Source organism: Ambystoma mexicanum, chromosome 1p (assembly GCF_040938575.1).
Source record: "Ambystoma mexicanum isolate Mex_15411 chromosome 1p, UKY_AmexF1_1, whole genome shotgun sequence".
NCBI classification, from domain to species: domain Eukaryota; kingdom Metazoa; phylum Chordata; class Amphibia; order Caudata; family Ambystomatidae; genus Ambystoma; species Ambystoma mexicanum.
Genome location: NC_090921.1, coordinates 50,314,977 through 50,341,825, shown reverse-complemented (window position 1 = coordinate 50,341,825; position 26,849 = coordinate 50,314,977). Strand labels below are relative to the sequence as shown.

At 46.3% G+C, this 26,849-nt stretch overlaps 1 protein-coding gene across 1 annotated transcript in view; it reads right to left on the bottom strand.

The window, feature by feature from the left end:
- Positions 1-26,849, bottom strand: part of LOC138579547 (microtubule-associated protein futsch-like) — a 1,023,262-nt gene that overhangs the window by 196,180 nt on the left and 800,233 nt on the right. The window contains exons 17-18 of the mRNA XM_069650064.1: positions 15,364-15,471; positions 8,835-8,942 (exon numbers count right to left, since the gene is read on the bottom strand). Of these exons, the coding sequence (XP_069506165.1) occupies positions 8,835-8,942; positions 15,364-15,471 (216 nt within the window). The remainder of the gene's footprint in view (positions 1-8,834; positions 8,943-15,363; positions 15,472-26,849) is intronic.

Here is a 26,849-nt window from a genome sequence, read left to right as displayed (position 1 = left end):
TTAACCTGGAGAGAGTGAGACCTTTTTCCCACTCTCTCGTGTAATCTTTCTGTGATTTTGACTCTTGTGTCTGACAAACTCCATAGGCATCATCCTTGCATTGTGACACACAGCACCTTCAGTGCAGTGGCACAGGGAAGTCTCTTAGATTTCCCAAAAGTTTAAACACCTTCTCAAGGTTGACACTACTGTTTCTAAGAGCAGTGAAGTGAAATTTACTTTGCTTACATTTGTAACTTTCTAGACCCAGCACACAATATCTTGCCATAGGGTGCTGGAGGGGTTAATTAGTGTCCCCTTTTGTCTAGTTTCTCATGTAACATTTTTATGTTACCCTTTCTACAATTAATGGCTGGTGGCAGTGGTTTACTTTTTAATACCATTGTGTGTTTTTACCACGGGCTGCGTTCACAGCTGCAGGAAGACACCTATGGGTGCCCATTTTGTCAAAATACAAGATCATTAGATCAAGGAGGATATTCCCTCAAATGTATGGTACTAGTTACCAACGGTTTATGAGATTAACCCCCACAATATGGCTAAGGCAAAATTATTGCTTTAGATTTGACCTCTCCCCCTGAAAACTTACTTACAAACATTACGAGCAAGTTTGTTCATTTCTTTATATAAATATAATATATTAGATCATTTGCATTTCTATCTACTAGAAATATAATCATTTCTAGAACATAACACATCTAAGAATCATTCTGAGCTCATCATAAAAATAAGGACATCAACCCTTATCTTTTGGCTTGACTAGGAGACTGTATTCTGTAAGCAATCCGTCATCCGATCTTTTGTTTACATTTGTGATGTCATGATAAAGTCACACTTACAACGCTATACATACAGCCATTTTGTAGGCATAATATTCATCCGGGGTTGCACTAGCCCATGGAGCCAAGCAACACTTGTTAACAGGAAAGGAACACAACTAGAGATCAGTAAGTATTCCTTAGCAGCTCTTTCTCTGACCATATTTCTGTTTTAATTACTTAGTAGTACACATGCACTCTAACCCAGGGTTTCTTGATTCCCAGATGGTTTGGAGCGCTAGCTGCTAAACCGTTGTGACTTAAACGGGGACATTAACTATACCACGCTATATCGGCGGACCATTTTTGTACTTTTGGTACAACAATCTCGTTTATCTTTTCGGAACATAACCGCCTAGTAAGTGTTTTATACTTTGTTTTCTGATCATTATGAACCGAATGATGTTATGTTCATTATCCTTAGGGATCACTTCCTCTCTATCAAACAAATGTTTGGTTCATGAAAAACTTTGTTCATTTAACATTAGACTCTATTATAGTCTTAAACTGCCCAATAAGCGTTGTTTACATTATTACTAGGAACTTTGTGAAATGATACTATTTATTCTGGTGATTATTTCTGCTCCACCAAATTAATCTTTTAGAAACTTTTACTTACTAGACCTTCGAGTTGGATCCTCTAATCATAGACTCAGAATGGTTTACAATGTATTTACACAGGTTAGATTAATATGCCCTAGAGACTCCTGGAGAATCTAAGAACAGAACCATTCCAGATCTAACATCACGGAAGGAAGAACGTCCTTCTATCCAATCTGTTTAAGAATAAGAAACAGGGTAAGCTCTCATTATTATTTTCATCTCTAGGTTTTACAGCTTGTTTGTAGGATAATAAAGGTTGTAGGAGAACATTTCTCTCAACTAGGAATAACACCACTTACCCATTGAGCTCATTTACCATTGTTAAACAGCCATAAATAATGGATATGAAGAAGTACCAGGCATAATGAGATAAAGTCTGAACCTTTTTTAACACTTTGTTTAACACCTATTTGCCTCATTATATTTTGTATGATTGGAATACTTGGTCCTTTATCTTCTCACATGATGGCAATTTTGACCAAACTTTGATGATCTAAAAAATTAAGTTACAATCTTTATGTTTGAGCAAGAAATGTTATAAATGTTATAAAACAATTAAGTTGGTATCCTGGATCGAATCTAGAATATTGTTTAATTTTCTTTACCAGATTTGATTTACATAATACAGCCCCTGAAGAAGAGAACCATTCTCGAAACGCGTTGGGCAATTTTGTTTGCACCAATAAATCCTGAACAAACTAAAGATCAAGTCATAAGTTGTCTTTTGTGCAGAAGTGAAAAATGTAAAAGTCATTGTTATTATACCCAATGATCAAACTACGCTATGCTTTAACTTTACTCAAGTAATGGGATGTCAACAATTTTATTTATGAGTTAGAGTGAATATCTAGCTACATATTCGGAAATATTTGGCTTTATTGCCCCAGACAGTGTGGAGGGGACGGGAGTTCCCTAACAGGGAACTTATCTTGTTCTCACTTTGTGGGCAACCCATAAGCCAGGGTTGTTATTTTTCTCCCCTGCACCTTAACCTTAGATAACAATCACACAAATATAATACCAGACTATATACAAAGGAGTCAAGATACACTTTGGTGTGCATAGTGCTAATTCATATTTGGTTATTAATGATTTATTAACCTTTGTTTTATTCCTATATCTAACCTTTTGCACCAAACTCAGTATTGCTCTAAATGTACCAGTATCCTAGCTATTCAAGTCACCAGAGGGTGTAGGAAGTGTCTGTGTGCCATCCCCAATGGGTATCATCTGATTTAGAGAAACTAACAGTGTTTTTTGAAGTGTATTATACATTTCTACATGTTTTACTTCCTTCTGAAGAAGGTTTAGATAACAGACTGTTAAAAAAATTAATAATTGTTTAATCAAGAAAGTGTAAGTGTTTATTTGAATAACTGTCACTGTGAAAGTCTGTGTTACTCTCTGATACAACCCTACTGCTCACAGTGACCATTCTTTGAGATAAACCTGGCTGCTCAGCCACACTACCAACCTGTGTAGTACAGACTTGCACCAAATATTGGGTTCCTATTGCCAGGAGGCCAAGGTTGCTGTAGTCTCCCAAAGGGTACTGCACACAATCTTGCCTAACGTTGAGCCAGTGGATGTCTCTGATGGAGGATATCTTGAGGTAGAGCTGCATGTCATCTGCCTATTGGTGTTTGTGGATGTTTGAAGCAGGGAGGGTTCATCTAAAGATTGAAGATCACAGGAGAGAGGATGGATCACTGTGGGACTCTCTCAGAAAAATAAATAAATCAACGTCGCATTTTGAAGTAATCACTTAGAAGTAAATTACCTCAAATCATTTTTTTAGGAAGGGAAATCGGTGATGGTGGCGTTAGTTGCTAAGGTTGTCTTAGTTCAGCGTTGGTTTATTGAGACGCAGGAGGATTTGTCCAGGGTTGGTGGGTGAGTGGTGGGTGTGTAGGGAGATGTTGATGATTGTAAAGTAAGGGATGAGACTCTGGGGATGCATGTTCAGATCACCATCCCTCCCAAACAATTTGGATTGCAGAAACTATACTCACACGTGGGGAATGCACACACGTGGGTATAAGGGATAGGGGGAATCCTTATGGGTGGAAACAATTAGTGGGAGAGATATGTACCTTGGAAATGTATACTGTGGAAACAAACCATTTGCTTTGCGATAATGTCACATAGAATACATTGCATGTATGTAACATTTTTAACATGAACTAATACTGCATTTAAGAGTGGGCCTGAATCCTTGCAAGCCTTGTCGCAGACACGAAACAACGAGGACCCATCTCTTGTTGATTATCGCATTCCAATTTCCAGTTACGGTAGGGAACATGCACGTATACCCACATATAAATGTATCAAGCTAGACCTTTGAACCCACTCGGAAGGCCATACCCATGGGAGCTGTGGCAGAGGTCTTGGGCTGCCAAAACATGAACTGAGATATAGGGTACCAGCCCCCCCCACCAAGAAGAATGACCTTTCCATTTGAACTACCATATGCACAGGAATAATACTCTTAAATCCTTCATGAATTGGATGAATTAGTGGGACACCAGACCTACCTCGCGGGAGGTGTAACTGATACAGGGGGGAGCAGAGAACAACAAGGTCTGTGATTTGTACCAGAGAGAGAAAAGGGTGATTCCAATGCTTATAAGATTGCAACAGGAAAGCCTGCGTGTCTGGGATGAGAACAGAGTCGCTTTGTTTTGCAATGACCAGGTAATTATCTGCAAAGTTTATGTTGATGAGCAGGCGCACATCACGTGGTTTGGAGTAAAGACAGGGTGGTGATTTTTTAAGTTTAAACAATTGATTTTCAGCACTTTGTGGTGAAGAGCTTATTACCTAGGTGTGGAGAAGATGGAGGAGAAGACGGCACAACCGATTGGAGAAGGGCTCATATGTGACTATTAGAATGTAAATAGACAGTAGCCAATGAGGGTGGGGGATGAATACTGTTTATTGAATGCTTCATTGAAGACGGTTTCAACGTTTATAAGATGATGGTCACTTTGAGGGAGAGAGAGCTCTGCGGCACTGGACTTATAATACCCTGTCACTATTTTCCTTTTTGTGTAACAAATTAAGCTCTTATTCTTCTTGGGCCCTACTCTTCTTCCCTAGCAGGTTGTTTTTTCTATGTCTGGTTGGTGTGGAGTTGGCCTACAAGTTCTGAAGGCGGAGAGCCAGATTGAATGTCATTCCACGTACAATGTGGCCTCGAGTGATGCTAGGCTGGCAGTGAGTTCTTCTATGGTGTCTTGACTGTTGTCCATGGTGTTGTGGTTTTGTGCGATGGAATGTGTAGTAGGCTGCCATTTGTGCCGTTGGTGTTTATGTGGTGTCCAGTATGGAAGTACACAAACTCCAACAGCATATTGATACAACAATAAAATACATGTCCAGCCAGGGTGTGTAATGTAGAAAATATAGATAATTTACTAAAACACAGACAACTGCCCAAAACACTAAACAATCCAAACAATGTAAGCAAGTACACAGATGAAAGCAACGTTAGACTTATATGCTGATGACGGGGGGTAAGAAAAGAGGGGAGCAATGCAGAAAAACAAGTGAAATGCTAAATGATTACTTGTAAATGTCTTTTAAGAAAGAGAATACTGTCCTAACTGTATCTAGGGACCAATGTCTGAAGACAAGGGGTCAGAAAAGCCTTTTGAGGGGTGTCTGGTCACTTCAGAACTGAACTTGTATCCTTTGTGGTGGCTCTGCAGCACTGAGTGAGTGTTTGTAGGACAAAAGCAACTCTAGAAATGCTTTTTAGCCTATTAAGAAATTTGGTAAAAGGTAATCTAGTAGTGTCAACAATTTATCTGGGGAAATCACGGAGTCATGCACGGATGGACGGTAGTTAATCTAGCAGCGCAGAGTAACAATGATCTAGCAATGCAATGATTAAGCTAGTATTGCATTAATCTGAGATAATCTAATAGTAAAACACAGCTGGGCATCTGCAATTCTAGCAGTACATACATGAAACTAGAAATAGAAAACAGTCTAGCACAGTATAGCACTGTAACCACTAGTTCTGCAGTACAAACAAGACATCCGGGGCAACGAAGGAGGATAGTACCGCTGTGAAGTAGTTTGTCTAGCAATGAAAATTAATCTAGCAATGCAAACATTCACTAGCTGTAATCAAGGGCCATAGTTGATTTGGGCAATTGCAAATCTTGATGTACATAGCAAGCGTTTGGACACAGGGATATCGGTATAGAAATGTAGCTCTGTATTTATCAATCTAGCAGTGTGCCAGCCCGGCTGGGCAATCAAGGAGCACATTGCAGTTGGGAAATAGTTGATCCAGCAGTGCAGTGTGGATATTCATCTAGCAATGCCATCATGTAGCTGGCAATGCAAACGATCCACCTGAAACCAGGAGGGATTTACAGTTTGGCAACTCTAGCTGTGCAAACCAATTGAAAAGCAAAGAGCAAGCACTGCAGCACAGTGACACATGACCTAGCAGTTCAAACAACTCTTTTGGGGCAAACAAGGAGCAGAGGTGTAAATGGGGGCTGCTGATCTACCCTTGCCAAAAGAATCTGTCAGCCTAACAATTCATTTCGCAATATAGTATTGAATCTACAATTCAACAATTAATCTGTGGCAATCAGAACAAAGTGGTTTGTTGCCCTGTATCTGTATCTGGACTGCTATGCTGGATATAGGGGTGGCAGAAGCAGGGGTTGGGCGAGACATCAAACAGATGCCACCAATTGCCTTTGCCATTTGCCAACTGCTCAGGCCAGGCTGCCCAAGTGATTGTCTAAGTTGAGGGAGTGTTGGGTCACATGATCTCAGCAAGAGCCGGGCAGAGCAGGTGAAGGCTGGGATGGGGTAGAAAGGCAGAGGGTGGAGTAGCAATAGCTGTTGAGTGCGCCATTTGAAACACAATTCCATTGCAGAGTACACAACTCTTCCTGGTGTATCTAACACTCCACAGGTGCAATCACCACTTGCAAGTGTGATCTCTCACCCGTCTTGCCATCTCTCCTTAAGATGGTCTTCTTCTACTTTACCTTGAGGGATATGGCAGGTACCCTTTCACACTGGCAGGCATTTGAAGTAGTCTACGCAGGGCCAGTCGTGGACCTCTCCAGAGTCTACGCCGGAGAGGGGAGGCCCGCCTCTCCTGGTGTCTCAGAGCTACTAGCACTTGATCTTCTCTCGGTCCCCGCACCTCTCCATTGTGTCTAGGCTGCTACGTTCTGCTGCTGTGCTAATGCTCCACTGCTCTCCTTCCTGCTTTGGCTTCCCCCTCCCTCTCCTCTGTCAGCTATTTATAGGACCTGCCTTCCTTTTCTTTCTCATTCTGTCATTAAACCCACATGTGCTCTTCTGATGGGCTTTGGGATTGGCTACTCTAAATATCAGATTTTCCCCTTGCGCTGCGGGCCTATGGATCTGCAAATGTCCAAACGTTCTGGTGGGCATCCTTGTTCCATGAAGAAATTCCACTTCCGCTTCTGTGCCAGTTGGGAGTGTTCTCCGCTCTCCTGTCCTGCTTCAGCTGCCTCCAGTCCTCCTCCTCTGGTACATGGTATGGTCTTGCTCTTTCCTTCCTCTGGTCCTCCTCTGGTACATGGTATGGTCTTGCTCTTTCCTTCCTCTGGTCCTCCTCTGGTACATGGTACCGTCTTGCACTTTCCTTCCTCTGGTCCTCTGGTACATGGTACGGTCTTGCACTTTCCTTCCTCTGGTCCTCTGGTACATGGTATGGTCTTGCTCTTTCCTTCCTCTGGTCCTCCTCTGGTACATGGTACGGTCTTGCTCTTTCCTTCCTCTGGTCCTCCTCTGGTACATGGTACCGTCTTGCACTTTCCTTCCTCTGGTCCTCTGGTACATGGTACGGTCTTGCTCTTTCCTTCCTCCAGTCCTCTGGTACATGGTACGGTCTTGCTCTTTCCTTCCTCTGGTCCTCCTCTGGTAGATGGTACCGTCTTGCACTTTCCTTCCTCTGGTCCTCTGGTACATGGTACGGTCTTGCTCTTTCCTTCCTCCAGTCCTCTGGTACATGGTACGGTCTTGCTCTTTCCTTCCTCTGGTCCTCCTCTGGTACATGGTACGGTCTTGCTCTTTCCTTCCTCTGGTCCTCTGGTACATGGTACGGTCTTGCTCTTTCCTACCTCCAGTCCTCTGGTACATGGTACGGTCTTGCTCTTTCCTTCCTCTGGTCCTCCTCTGGTACATGGTACGGTCTTGCTATTTCCTTCCTCTGGTCCTCTGGTACATGGTACGGTCTTGCGCTTTCCTTCCTCTGGTCCTCTGGTATATGGTACAGTCTTGCTCTTTCCTTCCTCTGGTCCTCTGGTATATGGTACGGTCTTGCTCTTTCCTTCCTCTGGTCCTCCCTTCTTTCTACTTGGTGTAGGTTACGGTGGGGCCAGGGTTTGAATCTAATCCTCCTGGGAATTACAGTTTGGACCCCCCCTTCACCCAGAATATTTTAGCGTTGGTACCTCCGCACTCATGGATTACAATGCCAGGCGATGTCTGTAGATCGGTCACCATGTCTAGGGCACATGCCTCTGGGTATGGGCTTACTTTTGTTAATGTGCTAGGACAGGATGGAATCCAGACAGCACAGGAATGTCTTGATGTGCAAGCAGGGGTGTTGCTAGGTCTGGAAAAGAACCGGGGCTACGCTGATGTTGGAAATGTTGGGACTTGGTGGCTAGCTAGCCTTTTGGTTCTAGCTCCTGAGATTCTATCTGGGCTACAACCAAAAGATCAGGGCCTATGCCCCCTTAGCCCCCCGCCTAGCAAGGCCTCTGTGTGCAAGGTTGGAGATCACACTGCTTAAGAAAGAGCAAGTCAGAAATTCTCTGCAGCTCACGCCATCTGTTGATTTCCCAGGCAGGTACGCTTTCCTGAGCTGTGACACCCTTGGCGGTCTTGAGGCTGCGGTAGCTGTCTAGCTCTGTCACACCAATGAACCACTCTTATCTTTTTTCCATATTCACTACTTGTATCTCTGGACCACCACTGTCAACAAAACAGAGGTGTTTCTGAAGGAATGTTTGCATGCATATGATTAGCTAGTTGTGCAACTGGTTGTGAGACTCTCCGAAGGACGCTTAAAGTCATATTTGGGGATATAAAACACACATGTTTATATGAATGTGCGTGTGTGTGTGGGGAGGAGAGGTCTATGAAGGGTCTCAATTTTTCATAAATGATCACACAAACTGCAATGACTCTTGTTACACTGTATATTCGGTTTGCGTTCTTTACTGTGGTAAATCGGTGTGTGGGTATAATGCAGTGGCACCTCTCCTCTTCCTCCTACCCTCACGTAACTTTCACCGGGACCCTCATGTGCTCTAATTCACATGTTAGTATAGTACAGCACGATGCCCGCGAACACTCCAAGACCCTTCCCTCACAGCGTTCTCCAGCGTGGTCTAGCAATACCTGCTTATTCCTGGCCTTCTCGCTATGTTCTTCATTCTCAGGACTTTTAAGCTGCTTCTCTCCATTTTCACTGAATGTGGTCACATTGTCCTCACTGAGATCAGAAACCTGCAGGCAAGAAAGAAGCAACACTTTGAGGCAACCAGTGTCTCTGCATTGTTGGGACTCACAGGTGTTTAAATATGATCACCTGCATTTAAGCTAGAGGTAGTTATTCCCCTAGGTCGTTATTTATGCAATTAAAGGAGGGTCAACCTTTTATGATGAAGAATTGGAAATGGAGTTCATATGGCAAAGGGCGAAGTGTCACATGGGTGGATGAGCTTCCTTCAAGGACAGTTTGTCACACAAGCAAGTAACAAGATTCTCTTCATGTGTTGGTTTATACATAGTCATAAAGGTTGTACAATGCTAAACATGCATCGTGTGGTCAATCAAATATATATTAATTGCTACAATAGAAACCCATCACCTGGGACCGACAGAGTCTGCCGGCTAGTACACACCTGAATGCAGCAATCCCCTACACAACCAAGGACTAGTCCACAAACTTACCAAGATGGTTGCCGGGAGCAGAATTAGACTTTGAGTTTCCCACGTCGCTAATGCCATTATGCATGAGCCTGCATGGAGAAAGTGGGCGGGGCTTAGTCCCACCTGTGAAGACTTCCCCATACACATACACATCCAGGGAAGATAAGGCTGGAGATTGGCCAGGAAAGCTGTCCAACCAGGGGCATTTGAGGAGGGGAGAGAAAGTAGGACTTTGGGCAGTGGAGGTGGACCAAGAGAATATCAGGAGGAAAGGTGGTGCAGTGGCTTGTGGAGTAGATTGTTGAGACATTGGCGTAGGAGTGATGTTGGTTCTGCATTGTGAGTGTGCGTGTGTGTGTGTGTGTGTGAGAGAGACCTGTGTGTAGAGAGGGCAGTGTAGCATGTGAGAAGACTGGTACAGAGTGAAAAGATGGTGGCAGAGTAGTTGTGTGGGAGGAGTAGTAGTATGGGAAGAGGAGCATAGGAGCAGTAGTAGTGAGGGAGGAGTAGTAGTAGTGTGGGAGGAGTAGTAGTGTGGGAAGAGGAGCAGGAGCATAGGAGCAGTAGTAGTGAGGGAGGAGTAGTAGTAGTGTGGGAGGAGTAGTAGTGTGGGAAGAGGAGCAGGAGCATAGGAGCAGTAGTAGTGAGGGAGGAGTAGTAGTAGTGTGGGAGGAGTAGTAGTGTGGAAAGCGGAGCAGGAGCATAGGAGCAGTAGTAGTGAGGGAGTAGTAGTAGTAGTGTGGGAGGAGTAGTAGTGTGGGAAGAGGAGTAGGAGCATAGGAGCAGTAGTAGTGAGGGGGGAGTAGTAGTAGTGTGGGAGGAGTAGTAGTGTGGGAAGAGGAGCAGGAGCATAGGAGCAGTAGTAATGAGGGAGGAGTAGTAGTAGTGAGGGAGGAGTAGTAGTAGTGTGGGAGGAGTAGTAGTGTGGGAAGAGGAGTAGGAGCATAGGAGCAGTAGTAGTGAGGGAGGAGTAGTAGTAGTGTGGGAGGGAGGAGTAGTAGTGTGGGAAGAGGAGCAGGAGCATAGGAGCAGTAGTAGTGAGGGAGGAGTAGTAGTAGTGTGGAAGGAGTAGTAGTGTGGGAAGAGAAGTAGGAGCATAGGAGCAGTAGTAGTGTAGGAGTAGTAGTAGTAGTGTGGGAGGGAGGAGTAGTAGTGTGGGAAGAGGAGCAGGAGCATAGGAGCAGTAGTAGTGAGGGAGGAGTAGTAGTAATGTGGGGGAGTAGTAATGTGGGAAGAGGAGCAGGAGCATATGAGCAGTAGTAGTGAGGGGGAGGAGTAGTAGTAGTGTGGGAGGAGTAGTAGTGTGGGAAGAGGAGCAGGAGCATAGGAGCAGTAGTAGTGAGGGAGGAGTAGTAGTGTGGGAAGAGGAGCAGGAGCATAGGAGCAGTAGTAGTGAGGGAGGAGTAGTAGTAGTGTGGGGGGAGTAGTAGTGTGGGAAGTGGATCAGGAGCATAGGAGCATTAGTAGTGAGGGAGGAGCAGTAGTAGTGTGGGAGGAGTAGTAGTGTGGGAAGAGGAGCAGGAGCATAGGAGCAGTAGTAGTGAGGGAGGAGCTGTAGTAGTGTGGGAGGAGTAGTAGTGTGGGAAGAGGAGCAGGAGCATAGGAGCAGTCATAGTGAGGGAGGAGTAGTAGTAGTGTGGTAGGGGTGGTAGTGTGGGAAGAGGAGCAGGAGCATAGGAGCAGTAGTAGTGAGGGAGGAGTAGTAGTGTGGAAAGAAGAGCAGGAGCATAGGAGCATTAGTAGTGAGGGAGTAGTAGTAGTAGTGTGGGAAGAGGAGTAGGAGCATAGGAGCAGTAGTAGTGAGGGAGGAGTAGTGTGGGAGGAGTAGTAGTGTGGGAAGAGGAGCAGGAGCATAGAAGCAGTAGTAGTGAGGGAGGAGCAGTAGTAGTGTGGGAAGAGTAGTAGTGTGGGAAGAGGAGCAGGAGCATAGGAGCAGTAGTAGTGAGGGAGGAGTAGTGGTAGTGTTGGAAGAGGAACGGGAGCATAGGAGCAGTAGTAGTGAGGGAGGAACAGTAGTAGTGTGGGAGGAATAGTAGTGTGGGAAGAGGAGCAGGAGCATAGGAGCAGTAGTAGTGAGGGAGGAGTAGTAGTAGTGTGGGAGGAGTAGTAGTGTGGGAAAAGGAGCAGGAGCATAGGAGCAGTAGTAGTGAGGGAGGAGTAGTAGTAGTGTGGGAGGAGTAGTAGTTGTTTTGGAGGAGCAGTAATGTGGGAAGAGGAGCAGGAGCATAGGAGCAGTAGTAGTGAGGGAGGAGTAGTAGTAGTGTGTAAGGAGTAGTAGTGTGGGAAGAGGAGCAGGAGCATAGGAGCAGTAGTAGTGAGGGAGGAGTAGTAGTAGTGTTGGAAGAGGAACGGGAGCATAGGAACAGTAGTAGTGAGGAAGGAACAGTAGTAGTGTGGGAGGAATAGTAGTGTGGGAAGAGGAGCAGGAGCATAGGAGCAGTAGTAGTGAGGGATGAGTAGTAGTAGTGTGGGAGGAGTAGTAGTGTTGGAAGAGGAGCAGGAGCATAGGAGCAGTAGTAGTGAGGGAGGAGTAGTAGTAGTGTGGGAGGAGCAGTAGTGTGGGAAGAGGAGCAGGAGCATAGGAGCAGTAGTAGTGAGGGAGGAGTAGTAGTAGTGTGGGAGTAGTAGTAGTAGTGTGGGAAGAGGAGCAGGAGCATAGGAGCAGTAGTAGTGAGGGAGGAGTAGTAGTAGTGTGGGAGGGGTTGTAGTGTTGGAAGAGGAGCAGGAGCATAGGAGCAGTAGTAGTGAGGGAGGAGTAGTAGTAGTGTGGGAGGAGTAGTAGTGTGGGAAGAGGAGCAGGAGCATAGGAGCAGTAGTAGTGAGGGAGGAGTAGTAGTAGTGTGGGAGGGGTGGTAGTGTTGGAAGAGGAGCAGGAGCATAGGAGCAGTAGTAGTGTGGGAGTAGTAGTAGCAGTCGTAGAGTATAAGGTTCAGCAGTGTGGGAGGAGTAGTAGTAGATTGATAGAAATAGCGGGAGAGTTAACATAAAAGAGTGGAGGTGGGAGACAGTAGGAGTGAGACACCAGTGGGACAGAGAAGCAGTGGGAGGAGCCAAGTAGAGGAGGAAGATAGAGTAGAAGGACAAAGCAAGAGTGGGCATGATGCCAGGTGAATCAAACAGAATAAGGGCAAGGCACTATTCCATAACCGTCTTTGGATTTGATGGGCTTAAATACAAATAAAAGTGAATTAAAGATCAACATATCCAAAACTAAAATCATGACTATAACAAAAAGGAACCAAAATACCTGACTTGATCCCGGTTTGCTTGCTCATGGTTAGGGGCACGAACAAAAAAACTGGACTGACAATGCACAACCCACAGCCTGTCCCTGCTGTCAGTGGCCGGTGGAGGACCTTCTACATTTTGTGTTGTTCTGCCCACATTACACAGACCTAAAACGGAAAACACTTCTGTCACTACTCAGGTTTGCTGGCATGTCTCAGGCTAGTCCTGCTTTATTAGTTTTTTAATTTTTTTTGTATATAATCAACTTGTGATTTTTACAAAGACATTTTACTTCCTATGAAATCTGAAGATTTCTAAAAGTTTCTGGACGCAATCTTCGTAGAGATGACTTGGTGAAAGTAGTTACTGTTATTTACTGCTTTCACGTCTCTATGTTTCATGTTCTTTCATTTTGTCGAAGATGATTGTCGGAAGTTTTGTTGTTGCAATAGTCCATTTTGACTTTTCCCCTGACATCAATCTGTGCCACCACACATCTTCATCTAGAACTGAAACTGACATCCCAAGGGGTGAGAGATAGGCGCTTCTTTCATGACTAAGCGCCTTGCAGTGCAACAACAGATGTTTCAGGTTTTCGGGTTCCTCGGCTGATTGACATAATCTGCATTCTTTGGAGGCCGACTGGAGTCTGATGCAGAGGATTTCGCGTGTGGGCATTAAATTCAGATGGGCTCTCAAAAAGGCCCTCATTCGTTTTTTGTCCGGAAATTGTTGGCAGTATGGCAAAGGAATTTTTAGCTGGTTGAAAGTTGGAGGAAGGTGTGTGGTCAATTTGTTTGATTGCGCCTTGTCAACTGTACTAATCCATTCCATGAGCTCCATTTTTCTTTTTATGTTTTGTGGGTTTACGACCAGTTCAGCTTCAGTGCAGGCTTTAGCAAAAATGTCTGGCTCCTTTAAGCGGCGGCCATATTGCGTTTATGATTTCCCAGAATCCATTATTAATACACTTTATTCCTTAAACCCTGCGCACAAGATAAGAATGAGCGCTTTATGGAATCTCTTGTTTAACATTTGAAATTGACAAATCAGATCAATAACTGCATATGTACTGATATTTGTTATTTCATGTGATGTCATCAGGGTCACATGTGACATTACATCACTTCCTGTGATGTCATCGGGTGTGTGACGTAAGTTCCGCTACCCGTGGCATTTTGGGGAATTGAGGTCCCTGCTACCCACAGACATACAAACCCTCCTTCAGAAACAGTTCTATGATATAACCAAAGGTATGTTTTGGACTGTTAACGAGCAATTCAATCACTTCTGAAAGCCATTAACAGTAAGAAGGCATGGCTGCAGGAGCAGGTCCTTTTGAAGGCAAGAGCGTAGAATTGCATGGTAGTTTCCATTCGAAGAGAAGACTGTGGTTGTACCGGATCAGGCATGTTTGACTTCATTCCTGGCATGGAGCGTTGTAGGCTCCACGTAAAATATGGTTAATTTCACCAATGGGATGGGGGTCACTTTAGACGGACGCCGGTGCAGGGTAATAGCAACAGATTAAGTGCTCTGCGGCATCCAGGTCCAGTGTTGGGAGCTGGTTGAGTGGACAGGGGCTCTAGCGAGTGCCGTTGCGTCTCTCTTTGTGTAGCATGGTTGTGGGCTCTGAGTAGGTGGTCTCGCTAAACTGCGACTTATGGCATGTTCCCTTCAGCTTTGAAGCCACTACTGCTAACCTCCATGCATGGCTCCAAATACAGGTGTGCTGGGCTGTCTGCCTCCACAGTCCACTCATGGTCACCTCTAAGAATGGGTGACTCCCAGCCGCAGCTCTCATTTCAGTGAGGGAGATGGTCTTCATTCAGGCGAATTCTGGCTTCAGGAGTCAGCGGAGCATGGCTCCAAGATATCCCAAATAAGAAATTCAGAAATATCGCACCCCCTGATGTCGCATGCGAGAGACCCTTCCTGATCAACAAAGAGGAATCTGAGAATGCATAGGATGGTTGCCTCTGCTCCCATGCCCGATGGGACGTTCCAGGCATTCAGGGCACAGTGAATCCATTCAAGACTGAAGGGCCAACACAGAGGAGAGTCTTTTATCACACCCGGGATTGTTCATCTGGCCACAGAAGCCATACTGAAAAGAAGCATTTCCTATATGATAATGGACAGCTAGCAGGGGGATGCCCGTGATCCTAGCACCCTTCCATGCATACTTCAACATCACACATATTTCAGCTTTTCTGCTGGTGCACTCTGATGACTCTTTCTCTTAACACATCTAATATATTACCAAAGGTTAGATGATTCTGAAGGTGTGTGTGCATGTCAGTGGTTAGGTGGTCTTCTCAGTGGCTGTGAGAGTCTCAGGGGGCATAAAGCTGAGGGGGACATGGAGCAGTTGAGTGTGCTTGAGTGTGTGCTATGCGAGTATCATCATCAGTGCTGATGATAATCTACAAGCGATGGTGAAGTTTTCTTAATGAATTGTAGAGGAACTGATGCTTCCTACATTACATTCTCAGGCGGTGGTCTTTGCTGGGGGTAATCGACCGGTGTGTGCAGTGCAGTTCCACCTCTCCTTCCCCTAACCTTTCATATTCTTCTGCTGATGCCCCATGTGTGCAATGGGGCACCCCCACTTCTCGTGCCCCCCCCATCCTCCCCCCCCCGTGGAATGGTTGCATAATGCTATTCCTGTTATTAGGCGCGGTGTGTGCATACAGTCGCGCCTCCTCTTGCTCCCCCCACTTAGTTGACTCACAATACTCCCCTCAATACTCATTCTGCACTCTACCTTTCTATCTTTGGTCTTCAGTTTGTGACCATTGTCCTCTGGAGAGTCAAGAGATGTCTTGCCGCCTTCCGGTAACGTAGGTACAATGCCTTCACCGAGATCAAATACCTGCACAAAAAGGAGAAGCACACCTGTGAGGCCGCTGGTGTTCCCATAGCTCCTTGAAGGTCATCATATGTATTACATCCACAGCGATTGGTGCACACAGGTGCTTCATTTGCATATGGGGTATGTGAGTGCCTGTGATGGACTTTGATGACGCTCTACTGATTGTTCAGGAAGAACACGTTGGGATAATGTGAGTTTGTATCGAATTGCCATGTTCATACCATTGTCCCTTATTAAGATTAAATGTCTCAATGCATATCTCAAGGGGATTGCAAGCATGAGGTGGAAGAGATTGACTCCCTTCATATCCATATACAGCATGGAAGACTCCCAGACTTTATCTAAGTGAAACTAAGTGTCGTTATGCAACCACCAACATGTCACCAAAGCTTAGCAGAATATACATCAGTGTATCTGTCACACACAGCCACTGAAGGAACAGCGAGGGATCTCTATTACTCCATGACTCTGAACACGCGTCCATTTCCCAGCCACGCACGTGGAACACTGCAATCACAGCCTGATGGCCATGGCAGCATTGTGCAATGCCCTGCGTCATGCGCGCTGTGCCCTCAGGCTGCTCCTGGTGGGCTTCTCTTCTGCCAGGAGACCCTTCACCACTCCCAGTGTGGGTATTCACTCGCACTTTTCTCCCTCTCTCAGTACTGAGTTTTGGTCAGAGTTTGGCAAACTATGTCCCCAAAAGGACAGGTCCCTACACTACTTTATGTGTTGTACTAACTCGAAATCCAATAAAAATATTGTACCAAACGGCACAGTCCAAAAATCAACAGCCAAACATCCTTTCTTTTCGGACACTGTATTTATGCATGTGTTCCTTTGCTTCACCCACATATGCATGCTCTATACCCCGATTCCAACCCTTTGTACCCGACCCCACCTCTTCCCATATCACATTCTTATCACATTCTCTCTCTGTAACGTTCCTTCTTTCCCTCACTCCATGCCGACTTTCTATAGAAATGTCCGTTTCCCAACAATACATTCCTCCCGGCCTTACATGCAGGTCCCCCCGTTCCATTCACAGGTGATTCACAATCGGGGTTTGCGTGAGGCAGAAACATTTCTTATTAATCTCTCGACACGCCATGGAACTCTCCATGAGTCCATGAGTGCCGGGCAATGTCGCCCCTTACATGTCTGCTCACGTTCCTTTGCACCTTGCAAAGCACTGACCCTTTTATGTTCATGCTCCCATGTCTAAGTCATGGTATCTAGTCATTGCATCGTACGTAAAACCCTCGAATACCTTACCGTTGGAAATAAATGCTTTGAAAAACAGCATTGAATGCATTTTTTTTTTAAAGGTAAAGGGTTTATTTTAATTATAATGGGTTTAAAGTTTTAAAAAGGCTGTCTGGAAAAAAAATGCATTTGATGCTTTATTTCGATGCATTTTTTCTATGGTAAGGTATTCTACGGTCTTGTATTGGATGCAATTACTAGAAATCCTAAGACATCCATTTTAACAGTTTGGGTCTATTTGACCTAATCACATTTGATCGAATTAAATTGACCTTTTTTCCGGTCTAAACTGTTATTTCAGCGCTTGGATGCCTGCGGGTTTGTAGCGCTATATAAAAGCAGATCCATTACATATCCACATGTAACTTTGCGCTTTCTCATATGTATCATAGATCCGAGGCTACTATATTACAGTTGCAGTGACATGGACATTGAGAAGTCCTTTTCCTCTGTAGCTTTCGCCTCATCCATGCATATTCACCACATTGGGCAATTAACAGTTGGACCACACTCCAGCTAATTTTTTAGGAATGTTTTCATGCACAAAAACAATATTAAAAACGTTTTTTTTCGCCCTGGAAACAAAATAGTTGATCCTGGAGTATGGGTGCATGCTCCAATCTGAGCATAGGAACCTCAAAAGAAAAACATCCCTCACAATGAAACTGATGAAGGCGCGACTAAAATAAACATTGCGGTGTCTCCAGGTGACACGGAGCGCTGCTTGCGAGAGTCGATGACGCTGATTAGATGCTGAAACGGTCCTGTAGGGAGGCACGTTGGCAGTCAGCTGACCCTGAGGTCAGGTGATGAAGCCGCCCTGTAGGGAGGAACGTTGGCAGTCAGCTGACCCTGAGGTCAGGTGATGAAGCTGCCCTGTAGGGGGCACAGCCCTGCTCTTGTTATTCTTCTTGCTGATAGATTTTTATCCACCAGCGGTGATTTTTGGATACCGAGGCTTGAGCCTCATTACTCCATCTTCTCAGGTTGAGTGTGTAGTCGTGGGTTTGTTTTCTTCTTGGTCTGTGTGGTCTTGTCACAGTAGGGCTGAGTGTGTAGTCGTGGGTTTGTTTTCTTCTTGGTCTGTGTGGTCTTGTCACAGTAGGGCTGAGTGTGTAGTCGTGGGTTTGTTTTCTTCTTGGTCTGTGTGGTCTTGTCACAGTAGGGCTGAGTGTGTAGTCGTGGGTTAGGACACTTCACGGTCTGTGTGGTCTTGTCACAGGAGGGCTGAGTGTGTAGTCGTGGGTTTGTTTTCTTCTTGGTCTGTGTGGTCTAGTCACAGTAGGGCTGAGTGTGTAGTCGTGGGTTTGTATTCTTCTTGGTCTGTGTGGTCTTGTCACAGGAGGGCTGAGTGTGTAGTCGTGGGTTTGTATTCTTCTTGGTCTGTGTGGTCTTGTCACAGGAGGGCTGAGTGTGTAGTCGTGGGTTTGTATTCTTCTTGGTCTGTGTGGTCTTATCACAGTAGGGCTGAGTGTGTAGTCGTGGGTTAGGATTCTTCTTCGTCTGTGTGGTCTTGTCACAGTGGGGCTGAGTGTGTAGTCGTGGGTTTGTATTCTTCTTGGTCCGTGTGGTCTAGTCACAGTAGGGTTGAGTGTGTAGTCGTGGGTTTGTATTCTTCTTGGTCCGTGTGGTCTAGTCACAGTAGGGTTGAGTGTGTAGTCGTGGGTTTGTTTTCTTCTTGGTCTGTGTGGTCTTGTCACAGTAGGGCTGAGTGTGTAGTCGTGGGTTTGTTTTCTTCTTGGTCTGTGTGGTCTTGTCACAGTAGGGCTGAGTGTGTAGTCGTGGGTTAGGACACTTCACGGTCTGTGTGGTCTTGTCACAGGAGGGCTGAGTGTGTAGTCGTGGGTTTGTTTTCTTCTTGGTCTGTGTGGTCTAGTCACAGTAGGGCTGAGTGTGTAGTCGTGGGTTTGTATTCTTCTTGGTCTGTGTGGTCTTGTCACAGGAGGGCTGAGTGTGTAGTCGTGGGTTTGTATTCTTCTTGGTCTGTGTGGTCTTGTCACAGGAGGGCTGAGTGTGTAGTCGTGGGTTTGCATTCTTCTTGGTCCGTGTGGTGTAGTCACAGTAGGGCTGAGTGTGTAGTCGTGGGTTTGTATTCTTCTTGGTCTGTGTGGTCTTGTCACAGGAGGGCTGAGTGTGTAGTCATGGGTTTGTATTCTTCTTGGTCTGTGTGGTCTTATCACAGGAGGGCTGAGTGTGTAGTCGTGGGTTTGTATTCTTCTTGGTCTGTGTGGACTTGTCACAGTAGGGTTGAGTGTGTAGTCGTGGGTTAGGATTCTTCTTCGTCTGTGTGGTCTTGTCACAGTGGGGCTGAGTGTGTAGTCGTGGGTTTGTATTCTTCTTGGTCCGTGTGGTCTAGTCACAGTAGGGTTGAGTGTGTAGTCGTGGGTTTGTATTCTTCTTGGTCCGTGTGGTCTAGTCACAGTAGGGTTGAGTGTGTAGTCGTGGGTTAGGATTCTTCTTGGTCTGTGTGGTCTTGTCACAGTAGGGCTGAGTGTGTAGTCGTGGGTTAGGATTCTTCTTGGTCTGTGTGGTCTTGTCACAGTAGGGCTGAGTGTGTAGTCGTGGGTTAGGATTCTTCTTGGTCTGTGTGGTCTTGTCACAGTAGGGCTGAGTGTGTAGTCGTGGGTTAGGATTCTTCTTGGTCTGTGTGGAGTTCTCACAGTGGGGTTGATCGTTAAGTCGTGGGTTAGGATTCTTCTTGGTCTGTGTGGTCTTGTCACAGGAGGGCTGAGTGTGTAGTCGTGGGTTTGTATTCTTCTTGGTCTGTGTGGTCTTGTCACAGGAGGGCTGAGTGTGTAGTCGTGGGTTTGCATTCTTCTTGGTCCGTGTGGTCTAGTCACAGTAGGGCTGAGTGTGTAGTCGTGGGTTTGTATTCTTCTTGGTCTGTGTGGTCTTGTCACAGGAGGGCTGAGTGTGTAGTCGTGGGTTTGTATTCTTCTTGGTCTGTGTGGTCTAGTCACAGGAGGGCTGAGTGTGTAGTCGTGGGTTTGTATTCTTCTTGGTCTGTGTGGTCTAGTCACAGTAGGGCTGAGTGTGTAGTCGTGGGTTTGTATTCTTCTTGGTCTGTGTGGTCTTGTCACAGGAGGGCTGAGTGTGTAGTCGTGGGTTTGTATTCTTCTTGGTCTGTGTGGTCTTGTCACAGGAGGGCTGAGTGTGTAGTCGTGGGTTTGTATTCTTCTTGGTCTGTGTGGTCTTGTCACAGTAGGGCAGGTTTCACAGGGTCTTCGCAGTGATGAGCCGCGGGTAGCGGTCGAAGGGGTTTGCAGTGGCGGCAGTGACTCTTCTGATCAGAGGGTTCGGGTTCTGATCCAGTTCTTGGCAGAAGTTCTTACTCAGCTTCGCTAGATGTTCATCCAACATCTCGATGTCCAGGTCTCTGTGAAGGTCTGCTATCCTTGTGAAGATTGGAGCTCCAGGCGATATCCGCAGGGCCTTGTTCTGGACTATCTGAAGACTCTTCCGGTGTCGCTCATGGCAGGTCATCCATGCTGGGGAGGCATAAGTCAGGGTTGGTCTGATGATCGCCTTGTAGACGTTGATCTTTGTCCGGAGTGGCATGGACTTGCTCTTCAGGAGTGGGTACAGCGCTGCCATCTTTCCTGTTGCCTTCTGCTGAGTATTCTCGATGTGGCTTTCCCAGTTGAGTTTGCTGTCCAGGGTCACACCGAGGTAGCGGCTGCTGCTCTCCCATTTGATGGTCTCCCCGTTGAGGCTGATGTGTGGGTGCTCCTTGATCTTCTTTCTGGTGAACAGCCCTGTAGGGAGGCATGTTGGGGGTCAGCTGACCCTGAGGTCAGATGCTGAAACAGCCCTGTCGAGAGGCACGTTGGGGGTCAGCTGACCCTGAGGTCAGGTGCTGAAGCCTCCTGTAGGGAGGCACGTTGGGGGTCAGCTGACCCTGAGGTCAGATGCTGAAACGGCCCTGTAGGGAGGCATGTTGTGGGTCAGCGGACCCTGAGGTCAGGTGCTGAAGCCGCCCTGTAGGGAGGCACGTTGGGGGTCAGCTGACCCGAGGTCAGGTGCTGAAACGGCCCTGTAGGGAAGGCATGTTGGGGGTCAGCTGACCCAGAGGTCAGGTGCTGAAACCGCCCTGTAGGGAGGCACAATGGGGGTCAGCTGACACTGAGGCCAGGTGCTGAAGCGGCCCTTTCGGGAGGCACGTTGGGGGTCAGCCAGTGCTTCAAGTGGGCCGGGGCCTGCCGGGGCCAGGCCCCGGCAGTCTCCAAAAAGTGGGACTGAGCCGGGGCCCTGCCGGGGCCCCCCATCCCACACAACATTGGCAGGATGCATTATCCCGCCGCGGCCGCAGCCGCGACGGGAGATGCGCCCGCCAGTTTCATTTCAGGCGAGCTGACAGAAGTGCCAGCCAGCCACAGCGTCGCTGTGCCTGGCTGGCACTTCTGTCAGTCACTGTAACTTCCCTGATGCCCCCTCGTCTGAGGGGTCATCAGGTAAGTTACTGTCCCTTTGTTTGCCCTCGCCAGGTCACTGACCCTCAGCGAGCCTGCAGGCTCCATGATCTAATATGCAGATTAGATCACGGAGCCCGCGGGTTTGCAGAGGGTGAAAGGCGCCTCAGGCTAAGTGATCTCTGCTCAGAGCAGATAGATCACAGAGCCCGAGGCGCCTTTCCCCATGGCAAAGCTTTAGAAAAGATGCCTTGAATTGTATACGTTTCAAGAGCTCTTTTATAAACGTAGAAATATTTCTATGTTTATAAAAGACCGCTTGAAACGTGCACAATTCAAGGCATCTTTTATAAAGCTTTGTCGATGGGCAAAGCCACCTCGGGTTTTGTCCGTCCTCCACGCTTTATAAAAGATGCCTTGAATTGTTTACGTTTCAAGCCGTCTTTTATAAACATAGAAATATGTTATAAATGTCTATGCTTATAAAAGCTGGCTTGAAAAGTGCATAAACCATAGTAAGGTAAGCACACAAGTGTGCGTAAATTACTATGGTTTGTGCACTTTTCAAGCCACCTTTTTATAAACCTAGAATTACAACATTGGTATGTTTATAAGGCTTGAAAGGTACACAAACCAGTGCGCATACAAATATATAAATGCTCACATACATTTATATATTTGTTTGCGCACCTAACAATGATTTGTGCATGTTTTAGGCCACGCCCACAATGGAAGCCACGCCCCCAAACGAGCCCCCCCCTCAATTTCTTACCCCACTTAAAGCACTGGGGTCAGCTGACCTTGTAGTCAGGTGCTGAAGCCGCCCTGTAGGGAGGCACGTTGGGGGTCAGCTGACCCGAGGTCAGGTGCTGAAACGGCCCTGTAGGGAAGGCATGTTGGGGGTCAGCTGACCCTGAGGGCAGGTGCTGAAACGGCCCTGTAGGGAGGAATGTTGGCGGCCAGCTGACCCTGAGGTCAGATGCTGAAGCTGCCCTGTAGGGAGGAATGTTGGCGGCCAGCTGACCCTGAGGTCAGGTGCTGAAGCTGCCCTGTAGGGAGGCACGTTGGGGGTCAGCTGACCCTGAGGTCAGATGCTGAAACGGCCCTGTAGAGAGGCACGTTGGGGGTCAGCTGACCCTGAGGTCAGGTGCGGAAGCTGCCCTGTAGGGAGGAACGTTGGGGGTCAGCTGACCCTGAGGTCAGATGCTGAAACGGCCCTGTAGAGAGGCACGTTGGGGGTCAGCTGACCCTGAGGTCAGTTGCTGAAGCAGCCCTGTAGGGAGGGTCAGCTTGACCGGTCAGATGCTGAATTGGCCATGTAGGGAGGCACGTTGGGGGTCAGCTGACCCTGAGGTCAAGTGCTGAAGCTGCCCTGTAGGGAGGAACGTTGGGGGTCAGCTCAGGGTCAGGTGCTGAAGCGGCACTGTAGGGAGGCACATTGGAGGTCAGCTGACGCTGAGGTCAGATGCTGAAGCAGCCATTTAGTGAGGCACATTGGCGGTCAGCTGACACCTACGGGTGGTGCGCAGTGTAGGAGGTTAGACATCTGCATGAAGAAAGAAGATCAAGGGAAGCCTGGCAAGAGACCTCAGTGTGTTGGATTGATTTTTCTGGATATAAAGATCACACAATATATGAAATAACATTGTAGCCTAACCATGGCAATAAAAATAAGCCTGCAATGTGGCTTGTATTTTACTCAGAAGAAGAATGGAAAAAACAACGTCCATCTGATGTTTTCTGGTTATGACCAGATAATTGCAGCACCACTCCTTTTAAATGCAGAGAAATCTTGTGATGGGGATTATAATGGGAGTGCTAAAGGAAACTCTGGCTCTTATGATGGGCAGTCTGAGAGTAGACACGAAATTACAAACCGGTCAAATATCAGAGGTCTAAAATAGATTTCAAACTGCAGACGATACTATGGAAGGTATATAGCACCTGTGATAAAAGTGCTAGAACACGCAATAGCTCTGAAAAAATTTAGAAGACCGCAACAGAATAAACACTATCCCTCTTGTTGGTGTTCCTGTGAAATTAGAACGTGAAGACCCCGCAGCATCTATGGAGCAGTGTCTGCTCTCCCTGCTAGATGTAACTTGAAACCCCCATTGGAAATACATAGGGCTCATAGATAAGGTTAAAAAGCAAGCAAAACCAGAACACAGATTGTTAATAATTGACTTGTTCCGACATACCACACTAGATAGACTGTGCAGCATGCTATAAGACACATTCCATTTCCTCAGGCGGATCACACAATCTTCTTGTCTATATTTCGAAGGCCATGATCAGGGCCCGATGCTCAAGTAATGGTGTCTAAACTATTGTTGGCACCACAAGAGATGATAGCGCAAAAGCGAGACAAATACAGAATACTAAGAACCTGTTCCGTTCGGCAACAGCAGTAAAAAGAAGAAATAGACACAACAACCCTTATTAAAGAACCTCAATATCGAGATAACGCGCAATCATTTAACATAATAGATAGCCGTTGAGAGCACTTCCGGTAAAACAACAACATAAAAACAGCCAAACAAGACTAACACAATTACCTACATCTCAGGTCGCAATGGCTCAGGCAGAAAACAAAAGAGACGCATTTGACCCTGTCCATGTTGAAGACAGAATCTATTTTACAAAATTTGCTGCATTCTAATGCTTATGGTTAGTCCACCTTGGGATCACCCCTGTATATGACTTGCAAAGCCAACTCCATTTTATGCATCACTGATGCTGCACTCTTTTCTCATGGTTACTGAAAGACAGTCTCGACTACAGACCATTCTTCTTTACACAATGTATTGTCTGGTTTGTAGATTGGTGTTTTGGTACGGCACATTACAACCATGTTTTTATCAAGCTGATATTGTTTTAAACCTTTTGCTGAGACAGTTCCCTGCACAACCAATTATACATGCTGTTTTTTTTCTGGTACTAAAGGCTTATGTCTCCAAAGTACAAATGTGGCAAACTTCATGTAAGGTGATATTCAAAAGAGCAATCAACTCTTATGTATGTTGATGGGTCTTGGGGTTATTTTGTTACATGTCTGTTGGGTGCATTCAAAGGCCCCAAACCAAAGTCACTTTCAAATGAAAAGCAGGATTTTTTAACACTGACACAAAAACCACTTTGCCTGTGGCTGCAAGTGAAAACTGTAGGTCCCTTTCACCAGAAAAGCAGGATTTTTAAACACTGAACCCAAAAACTGCTTGCAATGTCTATCTGCAGTTTAAATGTGAAAATATACCACCGCTAATAGGAAACATATCAGGGGAAAAAACCTGGTGTGTGTTAACAAAAAGTAAAGGTAATGTCACTGTACAAAATACCAGTGACATTTGAAAATCCACTTTTTCATGGAAAAATGCCCAAGGCAAACCCTTTTTGCTGGCTATGGACAAACTTCAAACTGCAGGCCTGGATGTTAGAGCTCCCATCTAATTACCAACTGTAATGAAGTGTCCGGCTTAAGGTGTGGAAAACCAGTGTTCCCCAGACTGGCTGGCTCTGAAGGCAGTTACTGCAGGAAAAGTTCCCCTTGGCTGAAGAATGACCAAAAAGTGTGAACATGGAGGCAACAAACTTCAAAGAGCAAGATGCAAACCCAAAGAGAATAATAAAAACTCTGGTTGAAGGCTGATCCAGTGAGACCATATGACCTGAAAGCAGGAGAGTGGGCATTTGTCCCACATGAAGATTCACAATGAATATAAAAGGACTATTATCATCAAGGACATTTTTCTCAGCAACCTTAAGTCGGACTGATTACACGTATGTGTTATTTTTATGTAATTTCCAGGCGATTGTGGAGATATAAAATGCATCCACTTGCGACTCCGGGAATTGAAATGGCCATTTAAGATGTGTTTCTGTTACGCTCACCTGGTATCCACGGGGACACCACCCAGCCCTGGTTGGATGATTTGCACTCTCAAACCCTCTCCTGGTCCCTTGGTAAAGCCTCTGGTTAAAGATGGGTCTGCAATATAGGAGAGCTGGATTCAATACCAGATTGTCTTTATGTTTTCCCACCTCCCTTGGCCTAAACTCCTTCCTCCCCCTTGGGCCCTCTCCTCACCTTAATATTGTGAAAGGTGGATTCTCCTTCCTGCTCCTCGTGGCAGGGGCACGTAGATGTGGGGGGCGAGCAGCGTCCAAGTTACTTCAATGGTGCAAGCCCCCCCTGTGGGAATCCAGGCCTGCTGCGACTCCGTAGGTTTGCTGCTTTACAGTTTTTATATGCAGTTCTTATGTTCCTCTTAGGTCGAATAATAATGTGTTGCTTCTTTCCTTTTAGGTTTAGAAAGGTATTTTGGTGTTGTCATGCAGTTTGAAGATGAGCATGGGCTGATAGGCGAAAGCGTGGTGTGCGCGATGCTGTCCGGTGAGTAATGCGCGATGCGCGGTGCTGTTTCGCCTTTTATATTGCTAACCTGTGTCTTTTCTCTCCTTGCAGGTTGCGATGTTCCTCGCCGGGCACGGTAATGTTCCAGCAATGATACTGACCAGGAGATGACTACCCAGGTAAGAATTGTGTGGCTTTCTTTATTTGGGCGGAAACGTGAATAAACGCTTACTAATGCTGTCTTTCTCCTCTTTCCAGGTTATGGTATTCCAGGATGCATGCGGTGCCGGATGATGGAGTTCGTACCTTCAGGTGAGTGGAAATGAAGTCAGCGATGGTTTGAAGACAGGATACTGTTTCAGGTAAGTTTCATAGTGTTCTTTCTCTCTCTGCAGGTCCTTGGTTTCAGGTAAGCTGGCATCAAAGAACTGGACACAGTGAGCGTTACGTTGCCCACAGTAGAATAAAGAAAAGCATGTTCTGCTGTTTGGGTGCGTTTTAAATAGTCTCAGGTAAAGTAGTCCAAGTAAAATAGTCCCAGGCCTGCCATACCCAAAGTAGTCCAGGTAAAGTAGTCCCAGGCCTGCCACACCCAAAAGACTAGACCGCATAGCTCAGTTCCTTGTAACTGAGCTATGTGTGTGCTTCCAAGTTGGCTGAACCCCCCCCCCAAGTTAAATAGTCCCAAGTAAATAGTCCCATTCTAATGTTGGTCTTAATGATGGTTATGAGCCTGGCACCAAAGGCGCCAGGACTGACTCCAAGAGAGTCTTGAATGAGGTTTTAAGGCCTTTGACCTGGCCCTAACTGGAAGGCTGACTTGCCAGTGAGGGCCAGGGGCAAGGGTCATGACAGTTTCTGGCTGATCTGAAAAGGTTCCAAATATTAGAGTTGGTAAACGGGTGGAGGGAAACATTTTGAATATGGTTAATAAATGACATATTCATAACTCTTTATGCTTTACCAGGAAAGTGAGAGTGTCAGAGGTGGCTTCAGATTAGCTGCGGTGTGGCTTGACATGTTAATACTTTGACGATTGGCCATCGTTAGGTACTTCCCTCTAGCATTTCTCTCGGCTGTTCCCTGACACAGTGTTGGAGTCCTGCTGCATCCCTCCCGAGACAGCGGATTGCCTGGATTCTGATGGCCGCCTGCAACAGCCCGCAGCTGCTACGTCAGCGAACGAGAACGAGAGAACATGAGGTGGCTGCAACCAGAGATGCAGTGAAAAAAACACCTTGGACCGTGAGAGAGGAGTCAGCTGGAACTGGGAGCAAGCAGTGATTTACCCATCGGTGCAGGGGGAGTAGGAAACTGTGGGGGGGTCATGAGCCCTTTTCAGTGATTGT